Source organism: Zingiber officinale, chromosome 7A, assembly GCF_018446385.1.
Source record: "Zingiber officinale cultivar Zhangliang chromosome 7A, Zo_v1.1, whole genome shotgun sequence".
NCBI classification, from domain to species: domain Eukaryota; kingdom Viridiplantae; phylum Streptophyta; class Magnoliopsida; order Zingiberales; family Zingiberaceae; genus Zingiber; species Zingiber officinale.
The window spans coordinates 124,653,549-124,671,088 of NC_055998.1; the positions used below are offsets into that span (position 1 = coordinate 124,653,549).

General features: G+C 42.7%; 1 protein-coding gene across 4 annotated transcripts; it reads left to right on the forward strand.

Annotated features, from left to right (window-relative positions):
• The first annotated feature begins 663 nt into the window (after positions 1-663).
• LOC122002378 (zinc finger protein CONSTANS-LIKE 14-like) lies at positions 664-17,471 on the forward strand. Of its 4 annotated transcripts, XM_042557525.1 has the most exons (5): positions 666-1,575; positions 8,329-8,517; positions 9,804-10,033; positions 10,146-10,210; positions 17,152-17,471. In XM_042557525.1, exons 1-5 carry the CDS (start codon positions 733-735, stop codon positions 17,178-17,180), a joined length of 1,356 nt encoding a protein of 451 aa, XP_042413459.1. In that variant the 5' UTR covers positions 666-732; the 3' UTR covers positions 17,181-17,471. The 4 variants fall into 4 exon arrangements, with proteins under 4 accessions (XP_042413460.1, XP_042413461.1, XP_042413459.1 ...); XM_042557524.1 differs by lacking the exon at positions 17,152-17,471 and having other exon boundaries at positions 10,146-10,530; XM_042557526.1 differs by lacking the exons at positions 8,329-8,517; positions 17,152-17,471 and having other exon boundaries at positions 664-1,575; positions 10,146-10,530.
• The last annotated feature ends 69 nt before the right edge of the window (positions 17,472-17,540 follow it).

The window sequence follows — 17,540 nt, forward strand, 5'->3', positions numbered from 1 at the left end:
TCATCATGCTTATTGTCATATAACGATTGTCGATTAAATTGATAACAAAATCAGCTCATTAATGATTTAGCTTTTAACGTTCACAAGATCAATTGTAGATAATATCAAATAATATATATTTGAAAGAAATTGTGTGAATGTATAAAAAAAGTAATAATAAAAGAGAAACGTGACCTTAATAATTAAAAGAAAAATATACATTTTTTAAAATTTTTTTTCCTTTTATTGTCATAGACTTTTTTTCCTAAACATAAGAAAAACACTCTATGTAAAGTTTTTTTTAATCATAAATGCCCTAAAATGCTTCACCCTGGCTGTGAGATGGCCTTTTAATATTTATAGAAGCAATCAAGTAATTATTATTATTAGAAATTGTCTTCAGCAATCTTCCCCGAATTATTGAGAGTAATCATTACACTTCTTCAAGATTCTCCACCACTTCACTTATTTATATTCAAAAGAAAATTCCACTTTTAACGATGTCAATAAATCCAGTGCGTACTCAATCTCTCGTACAATCCTCGTCACACACTGCCACGTGCCCGCCTTATTGCCACCGTGATGACTTGGCCATATTTGATTTGTTCTCCCTGACTTGTTTACTCGGAGGCATTCTATAAGATCACTGTAAAAAGGACACCATCAGTCTCCGCCACCCCTTAACTCACCGGGATGCGATGGCGAGAGAGAAGGTGCCCCTGACCGTGGATTTAGGGTTTGGGGGGAAAGGGGATGGTGAGGGAGGAAGGCGAAGGAGGTGCCAAGCGGCCGCCGGAAGGGCCGCCCTGCGATCACTGCGGCGCGGCGGCAGTCGCTGTGCTCTATTGCCAGGCCGACTCCGCCAGGCTCTGCCTCGCCTGCGATGTTGATGTCCACGCCGCCAACTCTCTGGCGCAGAGGCACGCCCGCGCTCCGATCTGTGACAACTGCACCTCCGCTCCGGCTGTCGCCCTCTGCGCGGCTGACGGCCTCGCTCTATGTGCCGCTTGCGACGCTGATACCCACGCGGCCTTCGGATCTTCCACCCACCCCCGCGGGTCTCTACAGAGCTTCTCCGGTTGCCCCTCTGCGGGCGATCTCGCTGCATCATGGGGCTTCGACCTCCCGGCGAGGGTCCAGCACCCGTGTGTTCCAAGCCATTTGATTTCCAGCGACGAGTGGTTCTCCCTTGACGCCACATCGACCGTTGATCCTTCATTTTTAGAACTTTACGTTCCGTGTCCTGAGAAACAGCATATTTCGATGGCGTCCAGTGGAAAGGGGAGACACGCGTTGATGAGGCAATTGACTGAGCTGATCGCGAGAGAGTCAGCAGGGACTAGCAAGCGTAGGCCTGAGACGCCGAGTAGAAAAAACAGACTTTGGGAGGAGGAGGAGGAGGAGGAGGAGGAAGAAGAAGAAGATGGAGAAGAAGAAGAAAAAGAACAGGAAAATGGATTGGAAACTGAGCCGATAGGGTTCACTTCTTTGCTCATGATCAAACCCTCGCCATGTATGGCTCTCAGAGGGAGCAATCGGCTTTTGCAAGGAGAAAGCTTGGTTTTGGGTCACAATTCCTTGGATCATTCTCCTCAGGTATGAAAATGTTGATCTTTCTTTTTCTCAACGTTGGAATCTTTTTTTCCTTGGATCTCAGTTGAATATTTTATAGACCATTTCTGTTGGATATTTTTTAAATATGGGTATATGGATCTTTGGTATTGAGATCTAACAGTTGGGCCCGGTTAGTCATCTCGACGATGAGTCGATGACTCTAACCGGTAGAGCTCGGTATGGCGATGTGGATCTTGTCCTATTTATACTCTCGATATCCTCTTTCGATTATCGAAGTAGCCCCTCGATTAAGAGACATATCCTTTTTGGTATCGTCGTTATCGACCTAATCTTGTCGGTCGTCGAGTTATCCCCTCAGATATCGACACAACCCCTTTGGGTAAGCTTATCCCTAAGGGTAAGAGTATTAAGGTCGAGGTGAAGGCTAGTCCTTCTTTCCTTGAGATAATATTGCCCCGCCCAGGTGCTTATGGGTTATTGGCAATCGTCTCCCAAGATATAACGACTTGCGTCTCGAAATAGGAGCACTCCAAATTTCAAGCACTCGAACTTTCAAAGCCTCTTAAGAGAGGAGAGAGAAGAGAACCCAGGAGGAGAATTCACAACTTGAGAATTGAGGTGGTGCTTGGTTTATGGGTTTGGGAATGAGGGAATGAGTTCATTCCCAAACCTTGCGTTTGGTTGATGGGAATGGAATCAAGATTTTGGAATGAAATCCAAAAACTTGAGTATGGATGAAACCCATCCCTTCCCTTGGGTTTTGATGGAATAGAAATGTGAATTAAGTTTTAGACAAAAATACCCTTAGTATAATTGTTCATTTTTTTTTTAATTTCACACTTTCTCTCCTTGTTTTCTTTCATCATATTTTCTCTCTCCTTATTTTATCATCACACTTTCTCTCTCAACATACTTTCTCTCTCCTCATTCTCTCTCATCACACATTCTCTACCATTTTCTCTCTATATTCTCTCCCATCATATACTCTCTCTCCTCATTTTCTCTTTCTTCATTCTCTTCCATCACACTTTCTCTCCCATTACACACTTACTCCTTATTTTTTCATCATACTTTCTTTCTCATCGCACTTTCTCTCTCATCGTATTTGCTCTCTCCTCAATCTCTCTTCACTTTCTCTCTCATCGTATTTGCTCTCTCCTCAATCTCTCATCACTTTCTCTCTCTTCATTCTCTCTCATCACACACTCTCTATATTTTCTCTAATCACACTTTCTCTCTCAGCACATTTTTTCTCTTATCATACTTTCTCTCTCCCTAGTCTCTCATTCTCTCTCATCACACTCTCTCTCATCATACTTTCTCTCTCCTCACTTTCTCATTTTCTCTCATAATACTTTCTCTCTCTTCATTTTTTCCATTACTCTTTTTCTCTCAGCATACTTTCTCTCTCCTCAGTATTTCATTTTCTCTCATCACACTTTCTTTCTCTTCATTTTTTTCCCATAACTTTTTTTCTTTCAACCTACTTTCTCTCTTATCATATTTTTTCTCTCCTCATTTTTTCATTTTCTCTCATAATACTCTCTCTCTTCATTTTTTCCATCACTCTTTCTCTCTCAGCATACTTTCTCTCTCCTCAGTCTCTAATTTTCTCTCATCACACTTTCTCTCTCTTCATTTTTTCCATCACTTTTTCTCTCTCAACTCACTTTCTCTCTCATCGTACTTTCTTTCTCCTCACTCTTTCATTTTCTCTCATAATACTTTCTCTCTTTATTTTTTCCCATCACTCTTTCTCTCTCAACCCACTTTTTCTCTCATCGTACTTTCTCTCTCCTCACTCTTTCATTTTCTCTCATAATATTTCTCTCTCTTCATTTTTCCCCCACTTTTTCTCTCTCATCATACTTTTTCTCTTCTCAATCTCTCCTATCATGCACTCTCTCCTCATACTTTCTCTCTCTTCATTTTTTCCAAAATATTTTCTCTCTCATCACACTTTCTCTCTCATCATTTTCTCTCATCATATATTTCTCTCACATTCAACTTTCTCTCCCATCTAATTTTTTTTTTTAAATTTTCTTGTAAGGGAAAAAAAGGAAATTTAGGTTCATTCCGATTGAAAATATTTAACTAACCAAACATTATTTTTAAGAATGATACCCAAGCTCATATCCATTCCCATTCCATAATACTATGATTCTCATTCCCATTCCCATTCCCATTCCTAGGAGAGAACCAAACGCCCCCTGAGTGTATTGAGTGGAAGGAATGAGATTTGTTTTATAGGGATGAAGAGTTACTCCCAAGAGGTGAAAAGTTTTTTCCAAGAGATGAAAAGATATGAGATGTGTCTTTTCTCTTAAATCTTTTCATTTAAACCTTTTCATTATGATTAATTAATTTAATTGATTAATATGATTAACTATATACTTAATCTATTATAAATATTAATTAATCAATTAATTAATATCACAATGATTAATCTTTTAATCAATCAATAAATTAATTAATGAAATTAACTATAATTTCATACGCCTCAATAGTTCCACATACTCGAGTTAATATTCATCCATAAATTCAACTCGTATGCGAATCAAATTTCTGTCCGATCATATCGGACTAACCCTTCATTAGACATTAATTTCTCATTCACTTGAGAAATTGGTTTACAACGGTCTAATCACGAAATAGCCGTCTTCTACCTATTAATCACCAAACTAATTTTCCAACATTCTACGTTCTAACAATCAGTAACTGGCAAATCCTGAGGATACCTAGTGAAATCAGTGGAAGAAAGCTTACTGCAGTCTATCAGCTACATCTGTTTCCTTGTTCCATTTGAATACCCTTAGGTTGTGCTTGGATGGTGGAGAGAAAGGCAGAGGGAAAATGGCACAACTTCAGAGTAAATGCATGTTCAGTGATTACATGGGGTTGCATGCAGATTGCTAATTGAAGAAATAATATTAAAATATAAATTGTATTATTACTTGAATAAATAAGAACTATGAGATGGGAGCCTCTTATATCTACATTTTACAATAATTTGATTTCTAAAGACATACAAATAGACTAGCACTATTGGATATAGTGAAAGTAGAATATCCTTAAGTTCAAAAAATTGAACTAATACAATAAGTTGATAAGTGCGTTGAAAATATCTTTCTCACTATACAGCTAGATAAGTTAGGCAAGAAGACTCTTAGAGTGGATGTTATGAGATAATTTGACTAAATAAATATAAAGGGATAATGTTTCAATTTGCTATATACCTCATAGTAATCATTATTCAGATAATTATATTCCTAACATTTGTATACATACTTTTATAAGCTCAATAGAAAGATATGACAAGTAATAAACAAGAAAATCAACTTTCAAAGACTGATGAACTTCAGAGATTTAAGTAAAAGAGGACGAATACTTATGAAAGTTTTAATTGATTTGTCAATTGCCAAAAAAAAATGTCCTACTTTTTTGTTTCATTATTCTTGGTTTTGTTTTATTTCCTTTTTTTCTAGGTAACATGAACAAGGTATGACATGTAAACCAAGTCATAGTAAGTAATATGCCAATCATTCTCCCAAGAGATTAAGTTAGTGGGATGATCTTTTAAAGTCACGTCATAGGAGATCTTCTAAGTTAAAGTCACTAAAGGTCCTTCTAAGATCAAGTGTTGTGACTCAATTAATGGTTCTTTATCGTCTAAAGATATAACATTGTTTATGTTGCAGTTTGTGAGCGTATTTTCTAAAGGGATCAAATGCACGTTTAAGGTTATGTGAATCATTTAAAGGCTCTTTCTTTAAATTTAAGTGAGGATTTTGGGTGTTAGAAAGTAGGCTCCCCTTTTGGATAACTTACTTTTTAACTTGAGTTTACATGTCTTCGGTGTGTGAATTTTTGTAACACAGTTTTTCAAATCCTATTTAAAAGATTAAAATTGTCTAAGTTGTTTTAATTTTTATAAATTATTATATTTCTTAGAAAATGGTGGGATAATTTTTAAAAGGTCTTTAGTTTTAGAAAAAGTCAATTAGAGTTTTTATTGGGATAAACTAATTCTTTATTTTAGAAAGGATGAGTCATAATGTCAATCTATAAAAGGAGTTATGATCTCATGTATTAAACAAATTTTTGATTAATAAATTTATATTTTGATTCTCTATGTGAGAATTTTACCTTTATGTGGTTACCTTTTATTTTCTTTACATGAGATATTTATCCTTTTATTTTAACAATTTTGTCCTTATCTTTTGGGTTGGGTGATTTGAGGGATCAATTTTGTTTTTCTTTTGCTGTTACCAAAGCTAAATATTGATTAATTCTATACTTGCTTCTCTTATCACCTTTTCTTCTTCACATGCTTCCTTCCACCACTGTACCATTACTATTTGCCACAACTACATCCGTTGGCTCATCGTTAACCTCTCCTTACAATCTCGTATGAGTCGTTCCTCTTTGATCCCCTCTTGAGCGTGCCACCTACTTCAGTTGACCCATGCCATCCCTCTTTTTGTTGCAGTGACCCGCCTCCTATATGCACTAACTTGCCTTCTACGTCATCCCTCATGTAGTTGTCTCCCAAATCTCCTTCCCTCATTGCCAGGGGCGGAGCCACCCTTGGGCTAGGGTGGGCTCTAGCCCTACCTACTTTGTAAAAAAAACAAAATAATAGCTTTGTTTTTTTTCAGCTCCATCACAGACAAATTCATTCCCGTGTAGACAAATTTTAAAATATCAAATTAAAAATAAATACTTTTAAAATTAATCAAATTAGATTGACAAATTAATAAATGACATTTTATTAATAAGTTAATAAATATATTAATTCTAACTTGTTTAATTTTGTTTTTATCCTAAACTCGCCGGTAGCACCACGCCCTCGTCTCTCCATTGCAAGCAAGTAATTCACTGTTCAAAGGTGACCTATTTTTTATTTCTTGTTCAACAACAAAAAATTCCGTCATTGGTTGTTCGAGAGGTGGTTGGTGAGGCAAAGAGAGGTGGCCGCTCGTGAGGCGAATGCTGCCTCGCTAGGCGACAAGTAGCCGATTTGTGTGCAATCGCTTCGCGAGTGGTCACTAGCATTGCCAAGCAATGAGCGACATAAGTCTGGGTATATAGATATAGGTTACATCTCGTATTTTTATTTAACATATATTAATATGTCAAATCTACTTTTTTTATCCTCTAGAAAATTTTATACAAGGATGGTCAATTACTCAATTTTGCCCATTTGCTCACAATTCTTGATACTTCAACTCTCAAGGTTCTTGATTTGTGTACCCTTGGCATGACCGAAAGCCAATTGTCTGAATTCCTTGAATTTTATATTTTCTAATTAAAGTTTTATGGAATCTATAGACGAAGGTTAGAGCAATGACCTAGCACTTCTTAGATAGCAAGTAAGATGGATAGTGTTGAACCACTATATGGACCTTGCCTTGTATCACTTGAAAAAATTTGTAAGACTAGTATCATTAGTCGTTTCATTATTGATTGAGAATGCAATATGATCACTATAAATTTGATATTGCTAGCTATGAAAGATTTCAAAATTTATCAATTATTTCTTAATTATGTCAAAAATTAATTGAAATAAATAAGTCAAGAACCTATAATTTGATTGACAGATGAATTTTTTCCTCATTTGTTATAGTTTACAAATTATAACTATATTATTTACTTATATATTGAATATAGTATATTTATTTAATTGGTAGGTTCACCTTGTTTTAACTCTTTCTATTTCTACAACAACAATAGAACGAGTATTTTCAGCTATGAAATATGTTAAAATAGCTCTTCATAATAAAATGATCGAAGAATTTTTAGTAGATTCTATGGTCATCTACATTGAACGGGAATTGGTTGAAAAAAATGATTACGATGTAATGATTGATGAGTTTAATTCTAACAATAATCGAAGAGCACAATTTCAATTGTATCTTTGCTCCATGCTTTTGAATGTATTGAATATTAAATAATTTTGTTCTATATTTTTAAAAAATTAATATTCATATACTATTTTATTTTATTTATATTTTAGCATTTATTAATTAATTATATTAATTATATATGGTCAACCCAACTAGTTTTGAATCCTGGCTCCGTCCCTACTCACTGCCCTCTCCAATAGTCTCCAATTTTGAACCGCTCCCATGTAACAGTATCCTACTCAACATATTTGTCCAGATTAAGAAGGGTGGCTTTTGAGATTGGGCAAAAGATAATTATGCTCATCCCCAGTGCCCCCATGAGTCTGTCCCAAGACCATCACGAGGGAGGTAAATCACGGTGACTAAGAGGTAAGATGGATAGGAGGATGAGCCCTGCCGGGGTGCAGGGATTTATGCCCCGCCAGCCCCAGGATTCGACCCTTCGCTCATTGGGCCAATCTGTCATCCACTTAGCATCCCAGCTAAGTCTGTGGGGGCAAGGGTGACTTATAAGCGAACACAACCATAAGAACCTCATTAAACATATACTGAAAATTTTGTATGATCTGGTTTATGAAAAAAAATTATCATCTACCTGGTTTATATTGCACTTTAGAATATTCCTGTCAATTTCAAAGGAAATTCTTTTTACTATTGATAGCTTCCTAAAAGGAATCGGTAAGCTATGCAAATGCTGTCATCCTATCATTTGGGTTTTTTTTGGTTTTTAGCTGAACATATGAATATATGCTGTCTATGTTCAAATATTGCATTTCAACTTCCTTCTGACGCAGCTTTGTTATTATTTTGATTTGTGTACCATTATGTAATTACTTTTGAAGTGGTTACTCTATTTATTTCTTCCTAGATATGGGATTTTAATTCTGGAAGGTTAAGGAATCAGTTTGAATACCCATCATTTGAAGTTGGATTCGGTACAAATTCCACTGGTTTTGCAATCAAAAGTTATGGTGAACTTCTTGCAGAAAGTTCGCTTGGAGCTACAGACCAAACAATAGAGGATATATGTGAGACAAACTATCATTCAGCAAGTGAGGTACTTAAGCATATGTCTGACTTAGTAAATAATAGATTCATAAGGTGATTCTGAGGAGTATTTTAGCCATAAAGTCCTTATGATACGATGTAGGGACTTATCATGCTGCAGCTTCTATCTGACGCAGAAACCATTGAACACTACTGGCATTGCTAGTGTTCCTCCTTCATCATCACAACTTAATGCTTTAGGTGCAAAAATAACAGGAATGTTTGTACTTTTACTAAATCATCCAGGGAGCACCTTTCTTTGGTTAAGTATGAAATAGATGCTCCTCTGATATCAAGTCAATTTGAATCCTTTAAAAGTTTCTTGAAAATTGTTAATTTTTAATTTAATTTGGCTTCAACTTGATTCAAATTCCATTCTTGATCTCTTGCAACGAAACAATTTAATTCTGTTTGGAGTTTATTTGATCCTCAAAACAATTTTTTAGCTAAGAAATGTAGTTTATTCACTGTTAAAAGGGTAAAAGGAGAGCCTTGGACATCAAGAGGGTGGCCCCCCTATCAATTTCCCACCATTTTCATTTATCTTCCTTGAACCTAAGAAAACCAGTTAACAATTAGTCTGTTGTTAGTTATTTCTCTATGGATATTTTTTGGACTCTTTCTTATCACTTATGTTGGAATCTTGTATTCAATTGTTAATTGTGCACATTTGCTTTGCTTTGGAGCTAGGCACAATTCATTCGGTTCTTTTGATTCTATTATTGATAGTGAACTTTCTCGTGCACGTTTCAATATTGGTACAATGCAAATTCAAGTTGAAGAACACTTGAGCTTTGATGTTGCTATCAAGTAGATTGTGACATAGTTATCTCTTGATTAATATTATGAGAGATCTACTCCTACACACTTTTAAATGATAGTTGAAGACATCAATCTATATAAATAGATACTATCTTAAACTTGAGTTTGGAGTAGAGACGCCTTAATGGACTTCCAACTGCTAGTTGGCTGGTGGGTGTTTGAGATATTTTCATCATTGATATCTATCTTCCTTCTAAGTTTGCTAGTAAATTGTAGTATCTTATCATAAGCACCTATTGTTTCCCACCATACTTGAATCATGATGCGCAACTACTGTTGGTTGCAATATGCCAATTGATAAGCTTGACTTCTTATCCTCCTATTTAAGACACTACAGATTTGTTTGGATGATAGAAGAGAAGATTAGTCTTCTTTTAAAGGTTTCTTGACTTGCATTCCATTATTCTTTAGGGACAGATAGTTGTAGTTGTCTCAGTATCATGAGTCGATACATTCTCTCTTCCCTTTTTCCAGCTGAAAAAGGCTGATATGACCAGCAGATGTAACAAAAATGTAAAGAAAGCAGTTGCCCAAGGCGGGTCCACCTCAGATATGGTTAGGCCTGTTGGTCCATCAAATCACTCTGGATCTACTGGAAATAGTAAAGAAATGTTGAATGCAAACAAGCAAAGTGATGAATATTTGTTGGCACGAAACAGGGGCAATGCTATGCTTCGATACAAAGAGAAAAAGAAGACTCGAAGGTGAGATCGTTTCCTTTTCCGCTTGTCTGCTTTCTTTCCTGGAGTTTTGCGAGATATTCCTCTGATATATCTGCTAGTTTTTAATACTTCCCATCGAATTTGTTATCTACAGATATGATAAGCACATCAGGTATGAATCCAGGAAGCTGAGAGCTGACACAAGGAAACGAGTGAAAGGTCGTTTTGTCAAATCTTCTGAAGGATAAAATGCCGTCAAAACTCCATTCGAGAAATTGCAGTCAAATTTCTTTTCTTAATTGTAAGTATGTGATATAAACTGTTGTTTGTGTGGATCTGTGTCTTCAGACAAATGCAAATTGTACTTGATGAGTCATGTAGTCGTGCTTGCCTGTTTAGCTACAGCAAGTCTGCCCCAGAGGAGTGTAAATTGAGTCTTTTCTTCCTCATAATACTTGATGAGTAATGTAGACGTGCTTGCCTGTTTAGCTACAGCATATCTCTCGCTGATGACGGTAAATTGAGTCTTCTCTTCCTCATTTTTCTGCGCCACTTCCCTTTTGGACATGTAAAAAATGGCAGCATGTCATTTGTTATTCTTGTTGGATAGGATTAGCATATACACGAGACAAGGAGGTATGTATACTATTTTTCTTGGAAGACACTTTACCAAATCCTTGGATCCAAGATTTAAGGACCTCTAACCATGTAAGGTAATAGCTCTTCTTTATTTACCTTACTTAATCCTCCTCTACCAATGTTAAAAGACACACGTGATGTTTACCACTTTCCTTTTTTTTTTTTTTAATTTCTGATTCCCTTTGAATTTATCATTAGCAACCAAACTCGATAAGTTATTGAACAAAATAATATTCATTGGTGGTTCTGATCCGGTAGTAAGAGCGGGCCCCCCCCTTCTCTGGCAAAGTCAACGCCAAGTGGAAGTCACCGGAACAGCCGCCCACCCAGAGGAGAGTGTGGTCCGACCGGACGGACGGCCATAGATGGTCGGTCCGACTGGACTGCCGGCCGGCCGATGGAATCGAGTACCCGGAAGGGTCCGGCCGGTTCGTACTTATAGTTGGTAGGCACCCTGTCAAATCGGGGTTCCGACGCTCAGTTAAAAAGGTCATAGACCGAGCTGACCTTTTGACCGATCACAGTCATAAAGCACCCCTGTTTGTTAGTCTCCACAAAGCACAAGTAAACCACTACGGATGTCCGGTCGGATGTTTAGGTATCTTTCCGCTCGGACTACAAGTTTGGAGCAAAGGAAAGGGCCAGAGGATTTCTTTCTCTGACAACCTGTAGGTTTCACGTGTGTGTCATGCTCCAAATCTTGTGACAGGGGATTCTGCTGTCCCATCGAGGGCATTCTGACAGCCGCGTACCTAGGAAAGGACAGGTAAGCTTTCTGACAGCCGCATACCTGGGATAGGACAGGGGACACTTATGCACCTTGGTACGCGTGCCCAAACCTTTCACAGCTCTATATAAAGAACCTCAGGTTTCATCGACAGAGGAGGCTGGTATGTACTCTGAGACTTCTGAAGCCACCTTGTTCATCGTGATTTACCTGACTTGAGCGTCGGAGGGTCGTCGCTGGGAATCCCCTTCCCGGCTCGACTTCTGTGCAGGATAGCCGGAGCATCTCGACACTAGTTGGAGACCTACATCAGCGAGCCTTGGAGCGTCACGTGCCCAGCGTCTCAGCTTCCAGACAGGATCAAATTGGCGCCGTCTGTGGGAACGCTCCTGCATCCGAGCAGAGACAATGGACGAGGCTGGACGACAGCACACGGTGACGCTTTCAAAGGAGGAACTCGACGCTCTGGTCGAGATAAGGGCCGCCAAACTCGTGGAGCAAAAGCAAAAAGCATCCGCCGAGCGGGCGGAGCAACAAGCAACGTCCGCGTCGGGGGGCCGAGCGCGAACCACCTCCAGCCTTACCGGGCAGGGTGAAAGGTGTATCACTGTAAATCACCCTGTGTATTTCATTTTTCGACTAAATACTTGAAATGCAGAGATGAAAAGTCAAAGGAGCGAATATAAGGCATTATCATCGTAGCGCGAAGGCCCCCAGGCCGATCGGCCGGGAGGTTTATGTGGTTAGACTTGTAAGCAAATAACCCGTGCCGTTCGGCCGGAATTAAATTGGTCAAGCCAAACGCTCGAAGATCGAAGGCCCCGTACCCTTCGAACGGAGGTATATTATCCGAGCCAAAATACTCGATGAAGTAGATCCTGAGCCGTGCGGCCAGGAAGGCATTATCCAAGCTGGGGGAAAGGCGAAGAGCAACTCTGAACAGAATTGTCAAAATTAGCCTTGACGGCCGTCTAGCCCAGACGTTAAACCGCAGAGCCGCGCCGACCGGCTATAAATATCCGCGCCGACGAGCACCGTCGTTAAAGATCAAGAGACGAGCCGGCGTCTATAAACCCTCCGAGCGGAATACCGACGAGCACCGTCGTTAAAGATCAAGAGACGAGCCGGCGTCTATAAACCCTCCGAGCGGAAGACCGACGAGCACCGTCAAAGATCAAGAGACGAGCCGGCGTCTATAAACCCTCCGAGCGGAAGACCGACGAGCACCGTCGTTAAAGATCAAGAGACGAGCCGGCGTCTATAAACCCTCCGAGCGGAAGACCGACGAGCACCGTCGTTAAAGATCAAGAGACGAGCCGGCGTCTATAAACCCTCCGAGCGGAAGACCGACGAGCACCGTCGTTAAAGATCAAGAGACGAGCCGGCGTCTATAAACCCTCCGAGCGGAAGACCGACGAGCACCGTCGTTAAAGATCAAGAGACGCGCCGGCGTCTATAAACCCTCCGAGCGGAAGACCGACGAGCACCGTCGTTAAAGATCAAGAGACGAGCCGGCGTCTATAAACCCTCCGAGCGGAAGCCCGAGCACCGTCGTTAAAGATCAAGAGCCGACCGGCTATAAATATCCGCGCCGACGAGCACCGTCGTTAAAAATCAAGAGACGAGCCGGCGTCTATAAACCCTCCGAGCGGAATACCGACGAGCTCCGTCGTTAAAGATCGAGAGCCGCGCCGACCGGCTATAAATATCCGCGCCGACGAGCTCCGTCGTTAAAGATCGAGAGCCGCGCCGACCGGCTATAAATATCCGCGCCGACGAGCTCCGTCGTTAAAAATCAAGAGACGAGCCGGCGTCTATAAATAATCCGAGCGGAATATCGTCGACACTGCGATTATTCGTATTCCCCGCCGATTGTCAGACCGAAGCTATTTTCCGATCGGACTCGAGGTATAAAAGGTTCGGATCGGCTTATAGCGAGCGATTCTGGCTAGCAGCCCAGATTGATATTCGGCCGGACGGAAGAGCTGGGGAAAACACTTCATTCTGGAAGAATGCACCTCGAATGCCCAAGGTATGATGTGATAGAAGACGAGCGGACCGTACAAGTGTTAGCCAGGGAACAGTGCAAAAAGATAGAGTACACGAAAGGAAAGCATTTCATTAAAATTAGAACCTTAGGTCGAGTGGCCTAAGTACAAAAAGGTTCATGTTCAGCCGAGCGACTCGATGTAGTCGTAGAGGTCCCTCGGAATGTTGCTCAGGAGCTCCACTTGATCGCCGGCTGGAATATTGGTGAACTCCGGAAGAAGGCCCTTCGACTTCAGATAGGTCATAGTGGCCGTAATTGCCAGGTCGAAAGCCGAGTACATCCGCTCGCAAATTTTCTCCGAGAACTCGGGCGATCGGATGTAACTTTGTCAGAGAGCGGCGACTCGGCTCGGCTCGGCATCCTGGTATTCCTTGAAGGTTGCCTGGGAGCTTGTCAGGGCCTCATTCAGACGTTCAATCTCCTCCGCATCGGCCGAGCGGCCTGCCTTCTCCCGATCGAGCTGCTCCGTCAGCTCCTTTATCTTCAACTCCAGGCCCCGGGCCTCCACGTTTTTCTTCTCCAGATCGGAGATGGCTGTGTTCTTCCGAGTGGTGGCCAGAGTTATCTTTGTGTCAAGCGACTTGACCTGTCGCTCGGACTCGGCTAGGGCGTGGGCCCGATCTTTTCTGCTCAGCAGCTAGCAGAGTTTGAGTTTTCTTCAGCTCTTTTTGCAGCTCGGAGTAGGAAGGTCCTTGGGAGCCGCTCGGACCACCTGCCGCCCGCAGTTGCCTTATCTCCTCGTCCGCCATGGCCAGACGGTTGGAAACTGCTATCTCTTCCACCCACCTCTGAAACGAGAAGGCGCAGTTGTTAGAAGCCGAGCGGAAATATTTTAGGTAAAACAAAACAAAAAACAACGAAGAACTTAATGTGGCTGTTTGCTAAGTTCTGGAGAGGGATCAGTGCTACGCGCGCCCGAGCGTCGGCCCACATCTCGGCGAGGGGCCCTTTCAAAGTAACAGTGTGCTCGGGCACGGTCGTCCGGTCAGCTTCTGGCAGCAACTCTTCAGTCGGAAGATGAAGAGTAACCCGTATTGTGCGGCCATGCCCAGGGATCGCCCGACCGGGATCCGAACGTTGGACTGAACGGCGAGCGGGGGGGAGAGTGTCGACCGGAGTGGCCTCGGCCGGAGCAGTCAGCTCGTCCCGGTCAGAAGGCGTCCGGTCGGATGAAATGGTCTCAGGCACCGGTGCCTTCCCTTTCGCAGTCGAGGCGGCCCGGTCAGAGGGTTGGACCGCAGAGGTAGCCGAGCGTAGCGGGGTCTCCACTCGGCGTCTCTTTTGCAGCGGCTGATCCTCCTCCCGAACGGACCCTTCCTCGGGGGCCGTTGGTTCCCTGGAGGGGGTAGCGCCGCTGTCCACATGCTGTTGAGAGGCCTGAGCGGCCGATTCAGCCTGGGTGCCGCTCTCTCCTTCGTGAGAACCGACCGGCTGAATACCCAGCGCCTTCATTTCTTTGGCTGCCACAGCCTCCAGCGCTGCTGCCTTTCTCTTTAGAACGCCGGCCATCACCGAGTCCATGACGATGTCAGCTGCATGAAGAGAAAAAGAAATCAGTTAGCAATTAAAGCAAGTGCCAAAGCAAAGTTCTTACCGAAGCCGGTCGGAAGTGGGGTCCGTATAGGACTCAGCCCAAAAATGTACATCACTCCCTCGTGAAGAAGCTTGTTGATGTCAAGTCGTAGACCGGCTAGTACATTTGCGGCGTGAAGATAGTCCGGTCGGGTCTTGAATTTCTTCAGTTCGGGAGGGGGAGGTAGACTGACTTGCCACTGGGTCGGAAAGTTTGGCTGACTGGGCATGCGGAGGTAGAAATAATAGTCCTTCCAATGTTTATTGGAAGTGGGTAGTTTATTGAAGAAGACCAAACCGGGCCGAGCTTGGAACATAAAGGTGCCCGGCTCGGCTTGCTTAGGATAATAGAAATAAAAGAAGACCTCCGGTCGGAGGGGAATGTTGTGAATCTTGAACAAAACGACAACGCCGCAGAGGAGACGGAAGGTGTTTGGTACTAAACTTCCGAGCGGCACGCCAAAATAATTGCAGACGTCTGCTATAAAAGGATGGACGGGGAACCGCAGACCGGCGGTAAATTGGTCGCGAAAGACACAGAAACCACCGCGCGGCGGTCTGTGTGGCCGAGCGGCGGGACCAGCTAAGCGAACTTCGATATCCTCGGGGATTCAAAATCCCGTTGTTCGAAACGAGATCGCATGGTAGTATACCATGGGCCTAAGGATTGTTCTTCGGGATGAGAAGAACTGGCCATGATCGGGGCAGAAGAAATCAAAAAGGAAGTTCCAAAGACGAAGGAATGGAATTTCAAAGACTCGAGCTAGGGGAAGAAATACGGATTAGATACCGGAAAGGAAGGAGGATAGATCTAAAACCTTACTGAGGGGAGATGAATCGAGGAAAGGCGCCGGAGAGCGTCAGAAGGCAGCAACAAGATCGCCGGAGCTCCACAGCGCAGAGAGCAACAGTAGAGGTAACGGAGGCGTGTGAAGGCGAGAAGGAAATGAAGAATTTATAGGGTGAGGGCCGGTCGGCCTCCACCGTCGGATCCAGGTCACGGGAATCAATGCATACATCTAGCCGTTTATTTCGAATTGCTTCGGTCACATCAAAATATCATGCAACCGCCTCCGTACTCTGATGGCATTGCTCCACGTGGCAGTCAATCATTCGGAGCATTTAATGAAGGTATGATCGACATTGATGTCGAAGATTGGCGCAGAACGCAAGGAGATCCGGCGAAAGCCATCATTGATTCATTCAAGGATACCTCTGCCGCTGACCGGGCGGAGGAGATTAGCATGGAAGAGCCGTTCGGCTAGACTCACACAGTCGGACTACGCGCCTCCTTCGACTAGACTTGAAGGAAGGCAAGTGATCCGAGTAAGCGGGCCCCCTTTCTCGCAAAGTCAACGCCAAGTGGAAGTCACCAGAGCAACCCGAGGAGAGTGTGGTCCGGCCGACGGACGGCCATAGATGGTCGGTCCGACCGGCCGGCCGATGGAATCGAGTACGGAAGGGTCCGCCGGTTCGACTTATAGTTGGTAGGCACTGTCAAATCGGGTTCCGACGCCGCTAAAAGGTCATAGACCGAAATGACCTTTGACCGATCACACCATAAAGCACCCTTGTTAGTCTCCACAAAGCACAAGTAAACCACTACGGATGTCCGGTCGGATGTTTAGGTATCTTTCCGCTCGGACTACAAGTTTGGAGCAAAGGAAAGGGCCAGAGGATTTCTTTCTCCGACAACCTGTAGGTTTCACGTGTGTGTCATGCTCCAAATCTTGTGACAGGGGATTCTGCTGTCCCATCGAGGGCATGCTCTGACTGTAGCGATATGGGTCAGGTAAACTTTCTGACAGCCGCGTACCTAGGAAAGGACAGGTAAGCTTTCTGACAGCCGCATACCTGGGATAGGACAGGGGACACTTATGCACCTTGGTACGCGTGCCCAAACCTTTCACAGCTCTATATAAAGAACCTCAGGTTTCATCGACAGAGGAGGCTGGTATGTACTCTGAGACTTCTGGAGCCACCTTGTTCATCGTGATTTACCTGACTTGAGCGTCGGAGGGTCGTCGCTGGGAATCCCCTTCCCGGCTCGACTTCTGTGCAGGATAGCCGGAGCATCTCGACACTAGTTGGAGACCTACATCAGCGAGCCTTGGAGCGTCACGTGCCCAGCGTCTGTTGACTTCTGGTTCGGACAGGAGAAACGAGTGAAAGGTCGTTTTGTCAAATCTTCTGAAGGATAAAATGCCGTCAAAACTCCATTCGAGAAATTGCAGTCAAATTTCTTTTCTTAATTGTAAGTATGTGATATAAACTGTTGTTTGTGTGGATCTGTGTCTTCAGACAAATGCAAATTGTACTTGATGAGTCATGTAGTCGTGCTTGCCTGTTTAGCTACAGCAAGTCTGCCCCAGAGGAGTGTAAATTGAGTCTTTTCTTCCTCATAATACTTGATGAGTAATGTAGACGTGCTTGCCTGTTTAGCTACAGCATATCTCTCGCTGATGACGGTAAATTGAGTCTTCTCTTCCTCATTTTTCTGCGCCACTTCCCTTTTGGACATGTAAAAAATGGCAGCATGTCATTTGTTATTCTTGTTGGAT

What these genes read in the sequence shown, in the direction of transcription:
- LOC122002378 (XM_042557525.1), top strand. Translation starts at nt 733, where the DNA reads ATGGTGAGGGAGGAAGGCGAAGGAGGTGCCAAGCGGCCGCCGGAAGGG. An exon ending in GAGAAAAAGAAGACTCGAAG is followed by an intron (nt 10,034 to 10,145) that starts GTGAGATCGTTT and finishes TGTTATCTACAG; the next exon opens with ATATGATAAGCACATCAGGT. An exon ending in CACAAGGAAACGAGTGAAAG is followed by an intron (nt 10,211 to 17,151) that starts GTCGTTTTGTCA and finishes AACGAGTGAAAG; the next exon opens with GTCGTTTTGTCAAATCTTCT.